This window comes from Pieris brassicae, chromosome Z (genome assembly GCF_905147105.1).
Source record: "Pieris brassicae chromosome Z, ilPieBrab1.1, whole genome shotgun sequence".
NCBI lineage: Eukaryota > Metazoa > Arthropoda > Insecta > Lepidoptera > Pieridae > Pieris > Pieris brassicae.
The window spans coordinates 3,133,574-3,154,458 of NC_059680.1; the positions used below are offsets into that span (position 1 = coordinate 3,133,574).

A 20,885-nucleotide genomic window follows, 5' to 3' on the forward strand; every position below is an offset into this window, starting at 1 on the left:
GTATTATAAGGCGATTGAATTTGAAAAGATTTTTATCTTGTTACGCCAAAGAAGTATAACTTCTACCGCGCGTATATAAGTGTACACACATGTTTTTAATTATTTGTATCATTACTTTGTAGGTAAGGAAATTTTAAATATAACTTATACGTATAAATAATAAGCTTTTAATTAATAAATTGTATAATATCTAGGAAATATCCAATGTAATAACTTTTGCAAAAGCGTCCATCCAAAGGCTGGCATTGTCACCCTTTGATAAAATAAGTAGTAATGCCGTGCGGTATCTTTCTTTGGTTTGTCCAAATTAGGAGTCCTTTTCATAAAAAAAGATGAAATTAATATTTTACAATTCAAGCTACTGTTCGATAATGGTATTCATTTCAACTTCGTAAGCTTGATTGTCGAATCGTTCGTGAAGTGTTAGGATTATATCTGTTGCGAACTGCGGAAATCCCGTTGCCTCATAGAGCGGTAGGGCTTTATTGCAAGTACTCAATGTTAGTATGTGTCAAGTACAGTCAAGAAGCTAACGTTCTCATTCGAATTCCCTTGGGCCACTATCTCCTGTCGATAGATCTTAATTAAATTGGGCCTGAGTTCTTTGCTTAGCACTCGCTAAAGTTCCCTTTGAACTGGTTTCTGACAACCTCGTATCAGCTGGATGGCAACGAGTTTCATTTGCAAATTGTATTTATTTTCGTACTCAAGCTACGACTCGACGTAGAATCGACTAAAATTTATGTAAAAAGTATTTGTGTTCGATACACTGTATAGAGTGTATACTTTAATACATTCTCTCTAAGTAATGTATAATTATACTAAATGTCCAGTATATTTTTATAGTCCCAAAAAATCTTTGAATGAATTAAATGTATCATTCACACTGAAATATTCTCGCGTTACTTTATTTTGTATTTTAACAAAAAAATTGTGTATGAGGAAAAAGGGACTCTTAAGGAAAATTCCGAATATTTTGTTTTTATGAAGAAGATTGTTATCATATTTCGAGGCAGGCATTAATTTTGTTATGAAAACAATATATATTAAAGTGTTATATTTCCAAATAGGGAAATGTTTCTCGAAACATTGTGAGTGCAAATATTTCAATCTTAATCAAGGGTACTTCAAAAATGTTTGTGTCAAAAAGTATCTCGTCTTTATGTTTATTATTTCTATTAATGATTATCATTTTGAGATTAAAAAAACATTTTATTTTAGTTCCGATGAGTGATACCACTGGAAAAATCGAAATATTTTATTAATTAGTTAATTATATGTAAAGGTTACTACACAGTTAATGACTACCTAGGAGACAACAACGCGTAGCAATACTAGTTATATTGTTATAATTTATATTGTTATCTTTGAAGTGTTGTGAATATTTGTGTAATGGTGAATGTGGTAAATCATAGAAAAGATTTTTTATTTTTTTACCTATGTAAATTTAATGACGTTGTGGTAATAATTGCGCTAATAAAGAATGAAATTTTCCTTTGAATAATTGTAATGTAGAGGGAGGGTAAAACTTGCTGAGTTTCTTGCCCGTTCTTCCCAGAATAAGGCCTCTTGATAGTTTCGCGAACGTATGGCGTCTTGCTCATTCGCGAATTTTTGACGTTGAACGTTGACGTTGACGTGAACGTTTTTGACATTAATAAGCATGCGCATACAAAATGACTAAACGTATTTTGATTGATTAATATTTTTTATGTATTTCCAAATCAAATTTAATTTGATCTAAAATCTTCGCTTAAGTCGTAAACTTACCACGGAGTGTTACAAGTATGTGTCAAAGTCATGTATCGGACGCCCAGTTGATAGTAGCTCCGAAGTATTCCAAGAGAGTTAGCGATGGAGTGCCCTCCTTCGATGCCAATTAGAGAGGCGATCTTTCGAGGCCGAGCGTTGTGAGCTTCCAAGATGTCTGTGGATAAATTTAGTCAAATTATTAAGACAGCAAACAGTTTTTATGCTTTTTTTTGCCGCCAATAATCGGGCAAAATTGTAATTGATCTTAAACAAGATACTTTTTAGGTTTCAAGGTCACTTACTTTTTCCACAATACAACTATATCTGAAGGAATTATAACTGTTTAGACAGTACTGCAGAGTCTTATAAATATCGGGAGTAATTCTTATATCTAAAGGCAGAAAGAGACTTATAAATATCGGGAGTAATTCTTAGATCTAAAGACCAGGAAGAAACGTGTAGACTGAGGAAGGTATTGGTTTGGGTAGACAAAACTACCTCTATTACTTGATTGGACAAGCGGCGTACGTACGCTTATGAACTTAAATTGCACAATGCACGACAAACGTTTATATGGTGAAAAATTTTATGTAGGAAAATTGCAAGAATTTATAATTACTAGGATAATGAGGATGTATATATGTAACCACAAAAAGGTGGTTGAATTTTATAGTTTGGCATATACAAACAAACAACAACAAACAACATATACAAAAATATACGGTTTTTTTACGTAAATAAAAATCAGTTTTTCGAAATTGTACCGGGTAATACAAAGTCGTTCATTAAGATTTACCGGTTACTGAAGTCATTAGGATTTGTATATGTTTATCATAGAGCCAAACAGAAACAACAAAAGGCCTTTAAAAAACCTATGCTTTTTAAACACTAACTATTCGGACATTAAACAGAACGAAATAGAACATAACGAACTTACAGATATATTAATGGACGATATTGCCCGTTATAATATTAATAATATAGTTTTGCTCTCTGCTTAGTTGATAAATACTTTTTGGCTGTAACTTTTACGTATATTATTGTATATTTTTTTATCTACTAAAAGTCATCGGCATTATCAGGCTACTCTCTGTATACTGTATATGCTGCCTTGTGTGTATATATTTAAAATTTAAAATATTATTACTGTTTGCATATTTAATGTTTTTGCCGTTCCAAGTAAATTAATCTCATTTCATTCGAAATCTATTTGATTTTTCTTCCGCATATAAGTTTATAGTCTTATTGATTTGAAACGATAAACTAAAAAATACCCATAAAAATACATATATCCAATTACTACCTATACACTATGCATAGAAAAACTAGCATTTTATGACATCGGCCTTGAATATAAATAAGAATTCCACTGCGATATAGTAAGCTAGGGATTTCAAATCAAAGTAAATGAATAATTCATGTAGTACTCAAAATAATAATACATTAGGACGTTTGTTTCGACGCGAGCGAAACTATGCTGTTTTGTATATCAAGATTTAATATGTAAAACAAAACAGATCACAGAACATAACAAATGTATTCTATGCTCTGTGTTCTGTTTTCTCTAAAAAAAACAATTTATTTGTCACAATATAAACTGTGCTTTTTAAAATTTAAATACAATAATAAAAAAATCAATGAAAAGAATACTAAAAATGTCACTGTGACAGATACGCTTTACGATGGCAGTATTAAAACAAATTAATTAAAATAACGAGATATATTTTTTTTAATTATTCCATCCAAGTTATAGCTCTGATCTTTCTTAGTTCTTTTGCATTTGACTCATTGAAATACGTATGCCACTATACAGAGACTACGTAATTAAGCGTAGAGAATTCGCTTATTAGTAAGAAATGCATAATGGTTACTGGAAAGAACTTCTGCTGGTTAGTCTAATTGTACAGTTTTAAATATAATACTGTACTCTTTTCATTACGGCGTTAACGAAACTTGTGAGAAAGAGACGAAGGAGTGATTCAGTCAGTCATCCAAAATTTGTAACACTGTTGTTTTTATATAATAATAATTATTTATTTGGCGTGCAAATTTATCTTAAATATTTAAAAAAACATAATTTACATATTACATTACATCATCATATAATCAAATCATTATTACTTTATTACTACATCGTGAGATATTAAAATATATTAGAAATTATTAAAATAATATTAATTATATGTTTATATTATTTTAATATATATTTAAACACTCTAGTACTCTAGTTTCTTTAACTGTTTTTTTGGTAAATTATTATAAACCTTGATTGCTATACAACAAGTGTTGTCCTATATAATTCCAGATAAATTATTGGCATAACCAATTCTTAGATCGGCCGATGTCCGTCGTTGACTTAAAAATTATTTATGTTTTTGTGAACGAATTGGGAAATTTCCAGAACATACACAAATATAATAAGAGGAAAGATCTTATTGTATCTTCATAATAACTACTAATATACTTGATGAAAGATGATGGGATTTCAGTCCATGTCCATGCAATAAAAAAACTTTTCTTCCTTCTAATTATCCTCTCATGAACAGAACAATAATGAGTTTTCCCGATATAGGTTGACCCTTTCTATTTGTCTTTGTAAATAGGCGTATTACAAAAAGAACGTAACTAGGCAAACCGCTTCATTGTTATAGCAAGAAAAGCAATTAAAATTAACCTCCGGACAATTAACGGTCTATTCGAAAAATGTGGGAAAGATGTGTTTTGTTTAAAGGGCCCACCATTGTTTCAAATCTCGTTTTAGTCTAGTTAAAGTAACATGGAATTCGTAATTGTGAAAAGGCCATGATACACAATTGTAAATATTGTATTGTTTAAGTTTAATTAAGGAGATGGTACGCAAATGAAATTTCGTAGTCAATGATACTGGCTGTAAGCTTTTCGATGCTTAAACCACAACAGTATCACGGTAGGTATCTCTTAATAATAGATACCTTTTTTATTAACTTTCTATTCTTTGAGAGTAAATTTTCATAAAGGAGAAAAGCTTGCGATTTTAGCAGCTTATTGTGATACCCTAAATCCTATGCAAACATTACTTTGACCTCGACCGATATTTGTATGTAGTCGAATTGCGTTCCCGATAAAACCTTACTAAGCTTACGATATAAAAGTTTATACTGCCCAGATAATTTGTAAAATAAAAAATCTATGGCGCTACAACCTTCTTAGATCTAGCCCTCAGATTTCTGTATCGGTTTCATGAACATTTGTTTATCTAATAGGCAAGCAGGAGATCAGTCTTCTGTGCCTGACGCACGCCGTCGACATTCTGGTTTAGAGGCAAGCCGGTTCCTTTACCGTTTTAGCGAATGTTAAATGCGCACATAGAAGCAAAAGGCCAGGGATCGAACCTTTGACCTAAGGGATTAGAGTCGCACGGTGAAACCACTCGATCAACACTGCTCAATTTTCTAAAATAAACCAGGACATTAAGTTAGCAGATACAAATCAGTAGAAGCATCTTAACGTCATGTAGTTATTTGATAAATAAATAAACATTTGTATAATATTGGTGGTTTGTTTGAGTAAAAGCAATGTTAATATTTACATCAACATCTATTACGTTTTAAAATTCTACACTATTCGAGGTTATTAGGATAATTTGACCATAATAGACTAGAGTTTGAAGTTCTGGTGTTGTGCTGGTGAATTCAGTGTTTTTTCGACTCATGAGCCCATCTTTTTTAATGTTCTAAACAAACTCTAAAACAGTGTTGGCCTAGTGGCTTCAGCGTGCGACTCTTATCTCTGAGGTCGTAAGTTCGATCACCAGCTGTGCACCAATGAATTTTCATTCTATGTGCGCATTTAACATTAGCTCGAATAGTGAAGGAAATCATCGCGAGGAAACCGGCTTGCCTTAGACTCAAAAAGTCGACGGCGTGCGTCAGGCACTGAAAGCTGATCACGTACTTGTCTATTCGATTAACAAATGATCATGAAACAGATATAGAAATCTGAGGGCCAGACCTAAAATGGTTTTTTATTTTATACAAACCCTGTTACTCATTTTTTTTTAATTTAGACTACGTGTAGGAAATAAATAAAATATAATGTAATCCTGTGTTATTATCCTTTTGTTAAAGTTCAAACGCCATTTACCTTTTTATCAATCTAATTTCGACAAAATCTAGGATTGCATCATGTCAAAATTCAAATTTATCATCAACTAGCAACAAATAACAACAACACATAATAGTGATGAATACCAACTTGGAATAAGGAAGTATCCCTTTCTAATATTGTCATCTTCCAGTACCAATATGTATTTAAAATATAATTACAACAAACTTTTATTTTATGCGAACAAATCACATAAAGGCCTTACCTAACGACTGAGGGCTGAAAGCTTTGGATAATAATGATTGATATTATTTTTCTGTCGACGTAAATACTTAATTAACTAAGTCTCTAACGTTACTAGTACTGGTAAACTTAATTGTCGTTAGTGACAGTACAAAGCACAATACTTAAATTATGAGTCAAACACTATGATTATATCTCACCTGTAACGGAGGTGGCCATTTGAAAGTATTGCGGATATTTCTCAACTAGTCGCTTAATGACGTCAATTTGTTCCAGTGTCAGCTGAACGGCGTCTTTATTTTGTGAGCTGCAGGGAACGAACGCTGACCAAAACTGTAACAAAATTCGCTTTCTCATTATATAGAATATTACATTCGTATTCAAAAATCAAGATCAAAAATCATTTATTCATATAATGTACACTTATGAAAGTCAAAAAATATATACATTAAATGCTTTTAATTTTATATTTACTGCCAGTTCTCAAATCAAGGGCTTAGAACGGTAGAGAAGAACTGGCAATACACTCTCCGCCTCTCTTTTGAATCGCCAAGTTTTTTTACACAACGGTACAACCGTTGTGTAAAAAAACTGCAAGGAGCTGCAACCATTAGAACATGTTCCACATGATATTCTTAGTAATAAATACTAATAATAAAATAAATTAGAAAGAAAGATTTGTCTCAGATAGTCAAAGATCCTCTATCAGCAGGAGGCATGGTGAAATAGGGGCACGCACTTACATTCTCGTGGGAACAACACGCAAATACATAGTCGAAATAACTAACATCACCGCATACACGAATTCAGGTACGACCAGTCACCACAAGTAGCACCCGTTTACGAGTATGACGCATGGCCAGCCATCGGGCCCCTCGCCATATTTTAGGGAGAGAGACAACCCGACGAATGGACGCCGCCACAAATTACCAAATCATGTGGATATGCCAACCGTTTCATTTTGGATTTATTTTATAATGATACATGCACTTTTTTGTTGGTGTTGTTCGGCCTTTATAACACTTCTTCCATAAATAAATCAAACACAAATATATTTATTTTTATTCAGTAGTTCCTGCAATTAGAGTTATAGTATGAAAATCAAATATTATTAGATGTTCTGTACATCTAATAATATTTGATTCACGTACTGGAACAGTATTGAATATGATATACAGACCTGAGTAAAGTTTACATCAGTTAAGTTACATTAATATATTTTAGTTAATAATTAGAAGCGTAAACCAAATCATCGCACTAGTAATTGTAATGTAACTTACTCGTCTCCGATAATGTCCAACATGTCGACTATAGTATATTCTTAAATTGTAAATACTTTATATTTGATTGTTATGATTACTAATAAAGTTATATTCTTTATAAGTAACAAAAGTGTAACTTAGATTAAAAAAATCCTTAAACAAGTCAAGTTAGTTTTTTGTTAATCCGGCGTCGCAATCCCACTGCCCCGAGTTTAATGTTAGTTATAAGCTCATGTTTAAAACGAATAAAGCCAGTTCACACCCAGTTTGAAACAATTAGTTTCATTTAACATACATTTGAACACCTCTCCAACAACAAGTTTGTTCCTGCGCCGTACCGCGCAGCATAAAATATAGCTTTATTATTCAACATGAATTTGATTAAATATAATGAATTTTCAAGATCAGTAAAAACCGTTCACAGTAAATGAGAAAAATGTTAATTGGTTCGTGAATTATTAGCATATTTTAATATAATTTCTGTTATCCGGGAGAATAAACAATCGGCCGTTTTTCTATTGTTGTCTGTATAAAAACGTTGATTCTCTACACTCCTTTGATCCTCAAAGGAATCTAAGAACACGACCGACGATTACAGAGAGAGTTACAGAGATGCTAACAAAAGGAGAGAAAGGCAAAGATAGAAACGAGACCTCGATATGCACATCTACGCATGACCTAGTATGAACTATCACCATTTGAAGGATTCTCATTTTAAAAATTACTTAATTATTATATTCAATAGGGTCTCAGATGCTTTTGTGAATAATCTAGTTGGCTTGGGTGTTGTGTATTATATAGTTTATAAAAATGTCTGATGAAGTAAGTGTAATAGTTGATGCAGGGTCAAAAAGTATCAAAGTAGGATTTGCCGGAGAATCGTTCCCAAGAAACGTAATACCCACTGTAGTTGGAAGGTAAAGCAGGGCTTAGCTTTCAAATGTTGAATAGAAAATAGCTTTATTTGGTTTTGTAGAATTTTCGTACATGGGTATTAAGTTGTAAAGGGACACTTTATTACTGACGATGGTAATAAAATATTACCCGATTTACAAAATACTAGTCGTAATCGATAGTAATACATTTTATCTGTAGAAAAAAAATGGAAAAATTTAAAAAGTATAGCGGTATTTGGACTAACATCCGATTTCTGTACATGACATTTGTAGGAGTCCAGATTGTGTGTAATGAACTTTCTGTAGGAAAAATAGTAACTACTGAATTACAACTAGTATTTTAGATATAAATACAAATATATTTTTTAATTATTATAATTTACAATTTCTTTACAACTGTTTGCTTAATAAAGATATATTATAATGGTAACGGTATACTCGTATATTTGATTAATCTTTTATGTATTAGACATAACAAAGCCTTTGTTACATTAACAATGCATAGTATACTGTGTATATTTATTTACAACCCCAGAGGGCCATTCGTTTGGAATCGCGAGAATTATTTTGTATAATATTCACTTACAATTTCTACTTCCATTTACCTTTATCATTCATAAAAATAACACATTCTGAGAGCAACGTAGTCCCCAGTTGACTTCCAATACTGAGGATGCGAGTTCAAATCCCAGATGTGCACTAATAGATGTTACGCAATTAATACTTGGAATCGCGAAGAAACTAAGTTTGTAAAGTAGTTAAGAACGTCTAAGGCACAATATAATACAAAAAATAGTTAGCATTCAAATATGTTACTCAGAAATAATGAAGATTTTCGAATGGTTAATTATATTTGAAATCGATTCAGTAGTTATTAAGTCTAACTAAAAAAAACCAATTCATAAGGCATTAATGATACACTTACACAGGGACCTGATTAATATATATAATTGGTTAAGTTTTATTTTTACCTATACTTACCTATTTTAAATTATTATTATAATTTTTATTGTACATATAACAATCGATTTGTATTCAGATTTCGCAGAGAAGGCCTAACTGATGGAGTACCAGACATATATTTTGGTGGAGAAGCGATTAAAAAGAAAGGAATTTCAAATCTGTCCTGGCCTATAGAAGGAGGGATGGTACAAGATTGGGATGAGATGGAGAAGTTATGGCACCACGTCTTCTACCGGGAACTGTTGGTGGCACCAGAATTTTCTCCAACTCTCATATCACTACATCCCTTGACTAAGCTAAGAGATAAGTAGGTTGTAGCTTAAGACTTAACAAGACTTTTACAACTGGTTTTTCGATTACTGAAAAAATTCTAACGAATTCAAACTTAGAAAACGCTATATGAAAGGTATAAAGGATATGAAAGGATTCAGTGTATCAACTTCTAGTTTGTCAATCAAGCTTTTTTTAGCTACTTCATATTTTCGTTCAGTTCTTGTTTGTTGTCCGGCAAAGGCTTATGAGATTTTTTTTGATGAAAGCTCTTAAGAGAAAATTTCGTACATGAAAATCTTTACCTGTATATAATAAGAAGGAGACTGTTAATTAAACTAAAGCATCTTGAAAGTAGCCGGTACGCAATAATCTTATCTAAATGGTACCATCCTAAGATTTCACGATAGCCCGTTTTATTAAATTCTACGATATATATATGGCCTCCATCCTTAACGACTTAGCGACGGGGCCTTGACCTCCATTTTATTTTTTAATATGAATTAAATGCCTATTTGAATTTTGAAAAAAGAGGTACGCCATAATAGCTCACTTTAATATCCGTTTTAAAAGTGGAAATTTCAATATTTTCCCAATTATTAATTATTTTATTACCTTAACATAACGTAGGAAAAGATAATTTTCTATTTATAGAGTAGCCGCCATCTGTGCCTGATAGTCGTCATCGATTTGATTCGATCACCGTACGGCAAATGTTAATTGTGGAAGTCCTGTAGGTCTAGAACGGATTGGACCACTTTAGGGTTTAAGTCCCGCAAACTCAAGTGTGACATTAATGTTTATTTTCAGAGAAAAATTGGCCGAGATACTCTTTGAGTCATTTCTGATACAAGATTTGTACTTAGCTATATCTCCTGCACTTGTTCTTCACGCTAGCGGCAGAACTACAGGAGTAGTGTGGGAAAACGGCTATTCCTGTAATTACACCGCTCCAGTATTTGAAGGATTTCCACTTAAGCACGCAACAATTTGCTCGGAATTAAATGGGAAACTACTAACAGAAAGACTCCAATATTTACTTAAGCAAGTTGGGTATAGTTTCACTACGTCTTGTGAGATTGAATCGGTGGATAAACTCAAGGTATAAACATTGAGGAAAATCAACAAATTTTAGTACACGTTTCGGACACAATTAGATTTGGCTGGGTTGGTACTTTCTTATTTAAATCATCTCCGTGGCTCGCAAACCCAGTAAGCTGCCTCGTTCACTATGGATTGACGGTACTCGAAACACATACATTCACTCGAAAGCTTTATGCACTAGCAAATGTGCAGACACACATTTGCGTCTTTTTCTCGAAGCAATCAAACAAGAGTTTAGCTAGTCTAATTGGTGAGTTCGCAATTTCTAATCGCGGCTGAGTTCGACTATTTAACCCATTCAATCCCTAGTAGCACCAAGAGTTTTTAAAATATCTACTCAATAACAGTTCGATGTAAAAGAAACAAAAATAATATTAATATGAAACGAAAGAAATAACTCAAATGAAAATATATAGTTTTGTATGAATTTGACGTAGGATGTAGCTCTCAATCGGTTTTTAATATTTAATTTTCTCATGTCAACAACACAACAAACAAAACAAATATTTTTTTACTTAATCAACTTTTTGTTAAAGTTTTATTTATATATATAACAAAACTCGAGTAGTCCATTCCTTAAGGCAAGTGATTTTTTTTATCAAGCTTGTTGTGTTTATTTAAGGATACGCTGGTCGTAGCAAGTTATGCAAGCCAAGCCTACCTCCAAAATCCAAAAACAATTAAATTTCGTTATATTGTATTGTAAATACCCAATCATACATGCTTAATTCAAGACTAAATGATGCGTATACAAGACAGCCAGTACGTCTTTGCAACTCTAATTGCGTTATATCTGTGAAGGCCAAGTATTGCTAATCACGTAACATATGTACATAGAAACCTCTTCTTTGATACATATCTATTCTTTGCTGGGTTTTTATATTTATTACAATGAAAAATCTATCTACAATATATAATTGAAATAATAAAAATAATTATTTATTTTTTATTGGAGCTAGTGGTATCGCTCAGGTATAAATTTAGTGAAGAAATTCTAGTATAAAGGGTACTCTGTATTTATCATTACCATCAGTTCAGTTCAGATAGTTATAAAATGTGGTTAGTAGAACTGACGATCAAACTACTTTTAAATTAATAACACATATAGATTCTGATCCCTAAGGTCGTAGGTTCCATCCCCGACTGTGCACCAATAGACTTTCTTTCTATGTGCGCATTTTCCTTCGCTCAAACGGCGAAGGAAAACATCGTGAGGAAACCGACTTGCCTTAGACGCAAAAAGTCGACGGCGTGCGTCAGGCATAGAAGGCTGACACCTACTTCCCTATTACATTGACATATGATAATGAAACAGATACAGAAGCAGCACCATTGATTTCTTTTTGTTAAGGCCTTAGGCTTAAATTATATAAAAATATTAAGAGTGTCACCTAAACAATGATATGTATAATGCACAAAGAATATATAAGCTCTCTATGACAAGTAAAAGCCTATCTTAAGGTTCAATTTAATTTAGCTGCTGGTGCTTATTGGATATAAAAGATTAAGCTTCTTCATAAAATGTCTTTGTTCTTTAGACTAAAAATAAAAATGGGATCTACGTTGTGGGGGTGTGCTAAGTTAAACTGTTAGAGAAGCTTAGCTCGGCGTGGACTTAATTTTAATGAAATTATCGTATTCAAGCGTTACTGTAAAAACATCATATATTAATATTTTAGGAACAGTTGTGTTTCACAACAACAGACTATGAATTGGAGTTAGCCAAAGCGCCGTCTAAGGAGAAAATTCCATTTAAATTACCCGATGGTCAGCAAGTTTTAATAGGAGACGAGAGATTTTTATGTCCAGAGGTACTCTTACAACCTTCCCTTCATGGATTACAAATTCCTAGTGTGGTCGACAACATCAGGTCAAGTATTTCGAAATCGGATTTAGACTACAAAGGAGAATTTTATAATAATATTGTCTTATCAGGCGGATCTACAATGTTCGAAGGTCTTCCAGATCGCCTTTTTGTAGAATTGCGAAAGAGAGCGAACGATTCGCATGAAATGAGGGCAAAAATTGATGCAATGCCATCTAGACACTTAGCTGCGTGGATTGGAGGCTCAATAGTAGCATCACTGTCTACATATGATAATTTTTGGATGTCACGAAAAGAGTATGAAGACGTGGGTTCTGATAAAGTGCGATACAAGTTTTTTTAATGTCAAATAAAGGGACGTTTCAATATAAATCTTTTTGTTAACAACAAAGAACAAATAATGACATTCAATTGCTATATAAAGCTTTGTATAACTTTTGAATACGTGAACATTTAACTGCTGAGAAGGAACAAGTTTTTCCTTAAGTTATAATTTTACTAAAACTTTTCCTGCTAGTCCTGGCATTCCTAAGGCTACATGGAACAATAGTTTTTGAAGCCTTGTTAATGGTTTTGTAGGTATACTTCGGATATCAAACTAAAGGATTAAATTATAAAGGACTACATAATTTAAGACAAGTACATGACACACAGCCTCTTTTGTGTAAATTAAAAGAAACAAATTTAATGTACACATTCGTGTTTTATGCCAATTGTAGCATCATATTATAATCGTCTCAGATGTTAATTATAAAAAACGTTTTAAAAATTAATAAGTCACTGTTCAGTACTGCAAGGGGGCTCTTAATTGGATTAATGACGATATTCTTGCTCATTTGAGTGGAAACGAAAGCTTTACCATAAACAATCCTTACAAAATGGGAGCAATACATTATTCGAATAGTATTCATGCTGTGATCAGTATAGAAAAAATATAGGAGCTGTCAAAATCTGACGTCTTGACGTCTATGAATTAGCGTATAGGAATATTATAAGTAGCAATCAAATGAAGGCTGATTTAATTTGTGGAAATACACATTGTGTGAGTGCAGTTGTGTTCGTAAATAAATTCATTGCGAACGGAATTGAATTTCACAAAATAACAACAAAATATCAAATTTCGAATACTGTCTTTCTTATTTCGACATTCCGAATGTGTCTGATAACGGTATAGAGTTTTACACGAATGATTCCACAATTATACAGCGTTTTGTATTGTAAGTCTATCTCTTCATTTGTTTGTAGTTCCTGTTAATTTTCTTGGATTTAATCAGATTTCTTCTAAAATTTAAATATGAGCTTCGGTTAGGATGTAGATAATCGGTTTGAAAGTTATCTTGTTTTATGTTCAGAGTTGTGACTTCTTATTTACGGTACGGTTGGTTTGGAAAGCATAAAATCCCGCTAGTAAATAACTTCTTAATAGATACTTAGAAGGAATTAAATCTATAATTAAAAATACATAAATGAAATTTTTGTACTTGTGTTCTGTAATTTCATACTTGTGTTCTGTATCTGTTTAAGTTCGATTTCTATATAAACGAATCGTAGATTTTTAATTACAATTTAAAGTCTGTTGTTATTATATTACTTATATTTAAGGGCATATCATTTAAAATCATTTAATTTTTAGTCTCTGAGAAAGTTTTGTTTTTGTGAAAGAAAATTCGGTTATAATATATTAATAACTAGCGGACCCGACAGACGTTGTCCTGTCTTAACTATGAATATTGATTTCGAATTGGAATAATTAACTTGAAATGCTTTATGATATACAACATTCTTTGTTTCTTTTTCTGGCGCGTATATATTTAGTTTTGTTGGTATTCCGACACGAAAACAGGCAACATGTGAAAAACATGCATTTTCAAGATTAATGCCAAAAACAATTAGCAACTGTAATTAATTTATATGTATTTTATCAATATAATAACTCCGATCGAATTAATTGTTTTAAACGATATTCATTTTTCCTACATCCTCTTTGATGATATTTGCAGTATGCATTCTACCAATGTGATGTCAAACGCCATAAGGTTACAAGAAAAAAGTTTGAATTGTAAATGCGCTATGCACTGAAAAATAAATTCGTAACAAAAGTATTCTTTCTAATTTTCCGCGCAATTTTCTTATTTTTTCTTAAATGAGAACCTTCTCCCGACAGTAACAAACACAACAAAAAAATAATTAGCGACATTTGTCCACCCGTTGACGCGTGATGCCGTGATTAAGAGAAATAGGGATATATAGTTATATATTAAGTCGTTTCAATGAGTAGCGATGATCGGATTTAGGTTATTTAATGAAAAATAGATAATATATATATGATTTGCTATTTTCAAAGAGTACCAAGAGTTTGTTTCTGTCGGCCTATACCCTCTGTCTTCTTTGGATTTTCTCAACAAGTGATACATGTATCTTATATTCCATAATAAAAATATTTTAATTTAATTTTAATCAACAATCAAAAAATATAAAGATGTATCGAAAACGAACCTACACTCTGTTTCACTGCTTTAAGAACCCATCTTTCTCATCATATTTATTTATTTAAACATTATATATATATATTAAATCATAATACTGATTTAGTTTTATTAGGTTTCATACAATTTTATGTGAAAAATGCGGTTAGATTTTCTTTTACTTGCCATAGGTAGCTATAAACATTCTCTATACATTTTGATTTTCATTCTTTATGTCCTTTCAATTATTACTTTTTTGATATAAACCTTTTTATTTCAATTCACAAGTCAGTTGCCATCACAGACAAGATGACAACTATACAATATTCAAACGCGTGATATTTTTTATGTATTATATTCGGAGAGGTTGTACGGACGAGTTTTGTGATAAATTTCCTACATCCTAAATCCCGGATGGCGTTCGAGAAACCCGCTATCGTATTAGATAACGGCAGTTACATTATGAAGGCAGGATTTGCATGCGATAACCACCCGGTATCGATGTTCCGAACCTTAGTAGGACGCCCGAGCTATTTGCACGGCAGCTACGGCCGGGAACCCTACGACGTCTTTATTGGCGACGATGCGATCGCCAAAATAGACGACCTGGAATTGACTAGTCCCATAGTAAACGGAAAAATAATACACTGGGACAACATGGAGAGGATATGGCATCACGTTTTCTATAGGGAGCTGAAGGCCGCGCCGGAAGACAGGGCGGTCATGTTGGCTTGTGGCAACTCTTCAACCATAGACGAAAAGTAAGTCAGCCAGCACATATCAAAAATATTTTATTATGGTTTATGAAACGATATAAATCAGTAAACCTCGACGTTAAATAATTAATTACTTGGAATCCATCAGAGGAAATTATTGAACGTAAACCGGTATTAAATGTTTAACTTTTAATGGAGTCCAAGAGAGCAAAGTTAAGTGCACTTTGACCATCTGGTTCCGAGTTTCAACTCCGGCTGTGCACCATAGATTTTGAGTCTCTATATGAGCAATTACCTCTTCCACGTTCGGTAAAGTTAAACAATAAGACCTCCGACCTCAAATATTGATAGAAGGCTTATCTTACTCACCTATAAAGGAAATGATGAAAGAAATACCATCAGTTAATCATTACGATTCTTGCAGGGTATTAGGGAAGAAACTGTATAGTTTACATGAGATTAAACGTATTGAAGCACTTTAAATTAAACAAGCTTTCCACAATTAAAGACTAAATACATTTATATAGCAATTAAAATAAGCCTCCATTATAGGCAATTTATTATAATTTTGATTAATGAATACGAAATTATAAGATAATTTGAATATTACGTCTGTATTTGTTAGTATAATAATGTGGAGGAAGCAAGGTGTTCTTCCAACCTAAAAGGAGGATCCTCCACCAGACGGGCCGGTCCGTAGTCTAAGGTCTAGAATTTGTATATAATAACCTTAGCTGTCGGAATAACTTCGTTAACGCGATTCAAGGTATGACGTCATCGTAGTGATTACTAAGCACAGATTGTTTATGTCGCTACAATGTTACCTATATCTAGTCTACAAAAGTCGTAAAACTGGCAAAACTCCAGGCGTTAGTTAGTGTCCTTATTGCTAGCTACATAACTGTATTATTTGCAATAATAGCACCTGTACAATATCAATTTTTCCAGAATAAAATGCTGCGAAGTATTTTTCGAAGTACTAAATTCCCCTGCGCTTTGCATTCAGTCACAGAGTGTTTTATCGATGTATGGTTCCGGTTTTACGACCGGTATTTGCGTTGACATCGGTCATGACACTACCGACATAAGTCCGGTGTTCGAGGGTGGTCAAATAAAATATGCTCACATCCAGACGGGCCTGGCAGGCGTTCAAATATCGAACTATATAAAACGAAGTTTGCTTGAACGTGATTTAGCAGACGCCATTAAGAGTCCCACCGATATCGATAGTATATTAAGAGAATTGTACATAACCCGTGATGCAGCTATGCCAAGTAGCTGTTACGAAAGACGGCTAAATAGTCCGTGTGGCGATATAGAGCTTTGCAATGAAGCGTTTATGGCTGGTGAAATGCTATTTCAACCAGATGTTATAATGGAAAAGAAAACGAATTATTTACCCCTGCATGACGCGGTCGTGACGGCGTCAATGAAGTGTGATTCGGAGATTAGTTCGGAATTATATGAGGCAATTGTTCCTTGTGGTGGATTAGCGATGATTCCAGGTGATAGTCTTTATATCTTAATATATATAAATCACCTGTCACAATGTTTGTCCGCGATGGACTCCTAAACTACTTAACCGATTTTAAATTAAATTGGCACACCGTGAGCAGTCTAGTCCAACTTAAGAGATAGAATAGCTTAGATCTTTAATTATAGTCGCAATTTTATTTTATTGCAAATTATATGTTTATAATTAATTGACAGTCACAATTATCTGTTAACTCCAAAAGATTATAACAGATGTCGATACTTTTCGACTGGATTGAGTAAGTAATCAATAGATGGCACTGCTATGGTAAACCGACAAACGTGTCATATAAGCTACAATTCAATATCATGATTACCACGTGTTATTGAGGCTAAAGTATAAATTAAATTTATTTTGTAGTAAACGAAATACCGTGAAATTGAATTATTTCTACTTTTTAACTTTTGATGTTAGCATAGCCAACCACGTGTTACTTATACCGAAGTGTAAATCAAATTCAAATTATAGTGACGATAATACAGTTAAATTATTATATTCTGTCACGGTATTAAGGCTAACTAAAACCACATTAAGGAGAAACGAAGTTCGTGGGGGCAGTTAGTATAATAATATATTCGTAGGATTGTGAGCGATCAACCTTTTTATTTTGACCCTAATTGTCTTGTTCAGTGATACTTATTAAATGCAAATGCAATGAACAAACAAAGGAATCGCTATTTATCAAATGTTTTCTGCGAAGGTCTTAATGCGAGATTACAAACAGAGCTAGAGGAACAGCTTAACCGACCTGTCAATATTTTATCATCACCCGAGGCGTACTCTATATCCTGGTTGGGTGGCGCCACCTTTGCTGGACTCCCTGACGCTAAGAAAATGTGGGTGACTCAAAAACAGTATGAGGAATACGGTGTTAAAATAATAAAGAATAAATTTATGTGACAATAATTACGGAATTACAACTCCAATCATTGATAAATAAAATATAGAAAAACATAATACTTCACGTCTCTCCGTGTATAATTGGATTGCACTGTTTCTGCGATACACTTTTTAATACGCCAGTTGTTAATCTGCTAATTATTATCTGATACATGCATGCATATTTTTTTATAATATTTGCCTTCAACGAAAGGATACGATTCAAATATCAATTGGTGCACATCGTTTATTTGGAAGCATGACCACGGGTTTGAGTCGCCTGCTTTAACCGCTAGGCCATTAGTAAGTTTATATCAAAATGTCATTTATTCATCTAGGTACAATTTGTACTTATGTATATCAATTTACGCCTTTCATTATCTTATAGCGGCATTAGTGTCCACACATTGTTATCATCTTTGTATTCTTGAACTGTGTAATATCATTTTTTATTAGGGTTTCCTTGATGTAAGGTTTAAACTTATGTACCGGAAGTTTGGTTACGTGATCTGGAATTTTCTTATATATCTGTATACATTTCCCCATGAATGAGTGAGCAGTTTTATGAAGTCTGAAAGCTGGAAAAGCAAGTCTATTCCTACATACCCATTCTTGTGTTTAAATTGTGACAGTCACTGAGCTTTAGCAATGTATTTATATTTTTATAAACGTTCATAATATTTTCATACACATATTGGGAGGTAACTGTTAAAATACTGATTTCTTTAAATTCACTTAGCATTTATATATGTACTGCTCTTTTTTGTAATACAACATTTATCTTGAATATCGGCAGCTAATATATATATGCTGTGCCGTAAATTATTCTTCCATTAAGCATGAAAGGGAAACATACAAGCTGTTATATTATTTAACTATAGCAGGGTACTTAGAAGAGTAGTCATTAATCACCCACGGGAGAAAGCCATGTTATCTTTCGAGCTTTGTCTATGATCACGCTCTGTAAGAGGCTCATAGAATTTTGCTTATTCATGTTTAAAGGTATTTTGGTATTAAATTAATTTAATGAATCTTTGTAAGTTTTTTTGTAGGTATTTATGGACAAAGCTTCGGTGGACAAGTTTTAGGTCTTAGACGTGCTATGCCGTGACGGGCAGGTATTATTTTGCAAATATAATATATATATATATATATATATATATATATATATATATATATATATATATAAATAAAAGATTCATTAGTGATCAACGTCTGGTATCTAGCCACTAAGCTAACACACACGATCACCACCTCGTAAAATATTAGTAAACTTTTCTTGTCTATCAATTTGTGTAACAAGATATATCAATTTAACAAAAATGTCAAACGGAAATAATTGATTTTTATTCATTTTATTACGCTCGGGTTAAAGTTAATTTAACATGTCAATCATGTCAAACGTGTGAGGTGGCAGCATTAATCGGCACGTATATAAATTGTTAAAATTATTTCGGAACTAAGCTATTGAACGAAATGATTTTCAATTGATTCAGTGGTATAGCCTTTTAATTTTTCTAATTTGATAGATAAGAAATTATCAAGATATCCCATTATAAATAATAGACGATGTCACTCTTATTCAGTCTGTGTTAAAATTAATCAGTCTTTATCGCAACATTATTAGGTGATCGCAACGCACCTGTAAGTTGTAAATCTTTAAGCAAAAGCCCCTGCGCTTTTGTTGCAATAAGTGACGATTTACAATTTTATTCCAAAAATCTTCGACTTGTGACAGATCACAAAGTTTCTTAACATACTTCAAAATGTTTCTTAATATTTCGAGTAACTGCTCGGCAATTACATTTATACCATTGCTCCGTGTCGCATCTGGAGGCTATGAATACTGGACATTCTATAATGAGAAGCATTATTGTCTGGCGTTTTTGTAGGTCGCATCGGAGCTTATTTCAGGTTAAATCTGTGCATGTATTCAGTAATTGCCCAATGTCTCGTAAAGATCTGCATAATTTGTGGGCTAGGACTAACCATTAATTATAAGGAATTTGGGAGTATGAGCTTCTTTGTATCGTTTGTCCCACTCCGATATCGTTTTCTGTTTAACTTCTTTCATGGTGATAGGAAGTGGTATATTTACGTTATTACATTTCGGCATGTTTTTTGTTTTTAACGACTTCATCAACTCTACGGCTATCAATTCGACCTGGTATACAGTACAATGGCGTGATAGATTTATATTCAGTTTTTGGTTTTCCCATAATGACCAAGCCTAACAACCAATACTAACCGTGTAGGTAGTAGGTAAATGAAATAAATATTTAAGATTTCTTTGTTTTCCGGCCACTCGAGGTTTTCAATTATGTTAAACTGTAGGCCTGTTTGTTTTGCAGGGTGTCCTATATCCTTAAATAATGTCCTCTGTTCGATTTTAATATGCTCCAATCTACTTGGAGATAAACCCTTAATAATATTTAAATAATAATAATCTCGATTTATTTTTCTCACAAAATATGCTTGCTTGTGTGAGACTGATGCCTCTTACAGGTATTACAGGCCTCCACCACTTCGGATCGACCGAAGGTCTTAAAAAGAGAGAAAAACAATTATATAAGGAAACCACATGGCATATATGCAGGTGTCGGAGTGTTTGTATGTGAGTGTGTGTTTGTATTGAAAGAATTTATCATTCAAATCATATTGATGTAATCATTGTGATGAAAATAATTATAATTGATTAAATCTTCGTAAATATTACGAGGACTATTTGTGTACTGTCTGAGACTGTAAGTGGATCAATGAAAAATATATATTAAATTCGAGGTTGTCTCAGTCAAGAATAAATTCTTCGCCTTCTGATTTGATTGCTCAATAATTATGAAATTTTATTGAAAGCAAAAATAGATACGGTGATAAATGAATTTAACAAAGGTCA

At 32.7% G+C, this 20,885-nt stretch overlaps 3 protein-coding genes across 6 annotated transcripts in view; 2 read left to right on the forward strand and 1 right to left on the reverse strand.

The window, feature by feature from the left end:
- The window catches only part of LOC123719003 (dipeptidase 1-like), an 81,472-nt gene that overhangs the window by 19,949 nt on the left and 40,638 nt on the right, over positions 1 to 20,885 (reverse strand). For all 3 annotated transcript variants that reach the window (XM_045676076.1, XM_045676078.1, XM_045676077.1), the window contains 2 exons: positions 6,279 to 6,411; positions 1,771 to 1,927 (listed from right to left, as the gene is read on the reverse strand). In XM_045676076.1, coding sequence (XP_045532032.1) covers positions 1,771 to 1,927; positions 6,279 to 6,411 — 290 coding nt within the window. The remainder of the gene's footprint in view (positions 1 to 1,770; positions 1,928 to 6,278; positions 6,412 to 20,885) is intronic.
- On the forward strand, positions 8,110 to 12,764 carry LOC123719004 (actin-like). 2 transcript variants are annotated; one of them, XM_045676079.1, is made up of 4 exons: positions 8,110 to 8,257; positions 9,276 to 9,506; positions 10,280 to 10,571; positions 12,253 to 12,764. In XM_045676079.1, the coding sequence occupies exons 1-4, from the start codon at positions 8,151 to 8,153 to the stop codon at positions 12,739 to 12,741; spliced, it is 1,119 nt and encodes a 372-aa protein (XP_045532035.1). In that variant the 5' UTR covers positions 8,110 to 8,150; the 3' UTR covers positions 12,742 to 12,764. The 2 variants fall into 2 exon arrangements, with proteins under 2 accessions (XP_045532035.1, XP_045532037.1); XM_045676081.1 differs by lacking the exon at positions 12,253 to 12,764 and having other exon boundaries at positions 10,280 to 11,472.
- On the forward strand, positions 15,168 to 19,065 carry LOC123719005 (actin-like). Its single transcript, XM_045676082.1, has 3 exons — positions 15,168 to 15,624; positions 16,528 to 17,084; positions 17,814 to 19,065. The coding sequence occupies exons 1-3, from the start codon at positions 15,278 to 15,280 to the stop codon at positions 18,011 to 18,013; spliced, it is 1,104 nt and encodes a 367-aa protein (XP_045532038.1). The 5' UTR covers positions 15,168 to 15,277; the 3' UTR covers positions 18,014 to 19,065.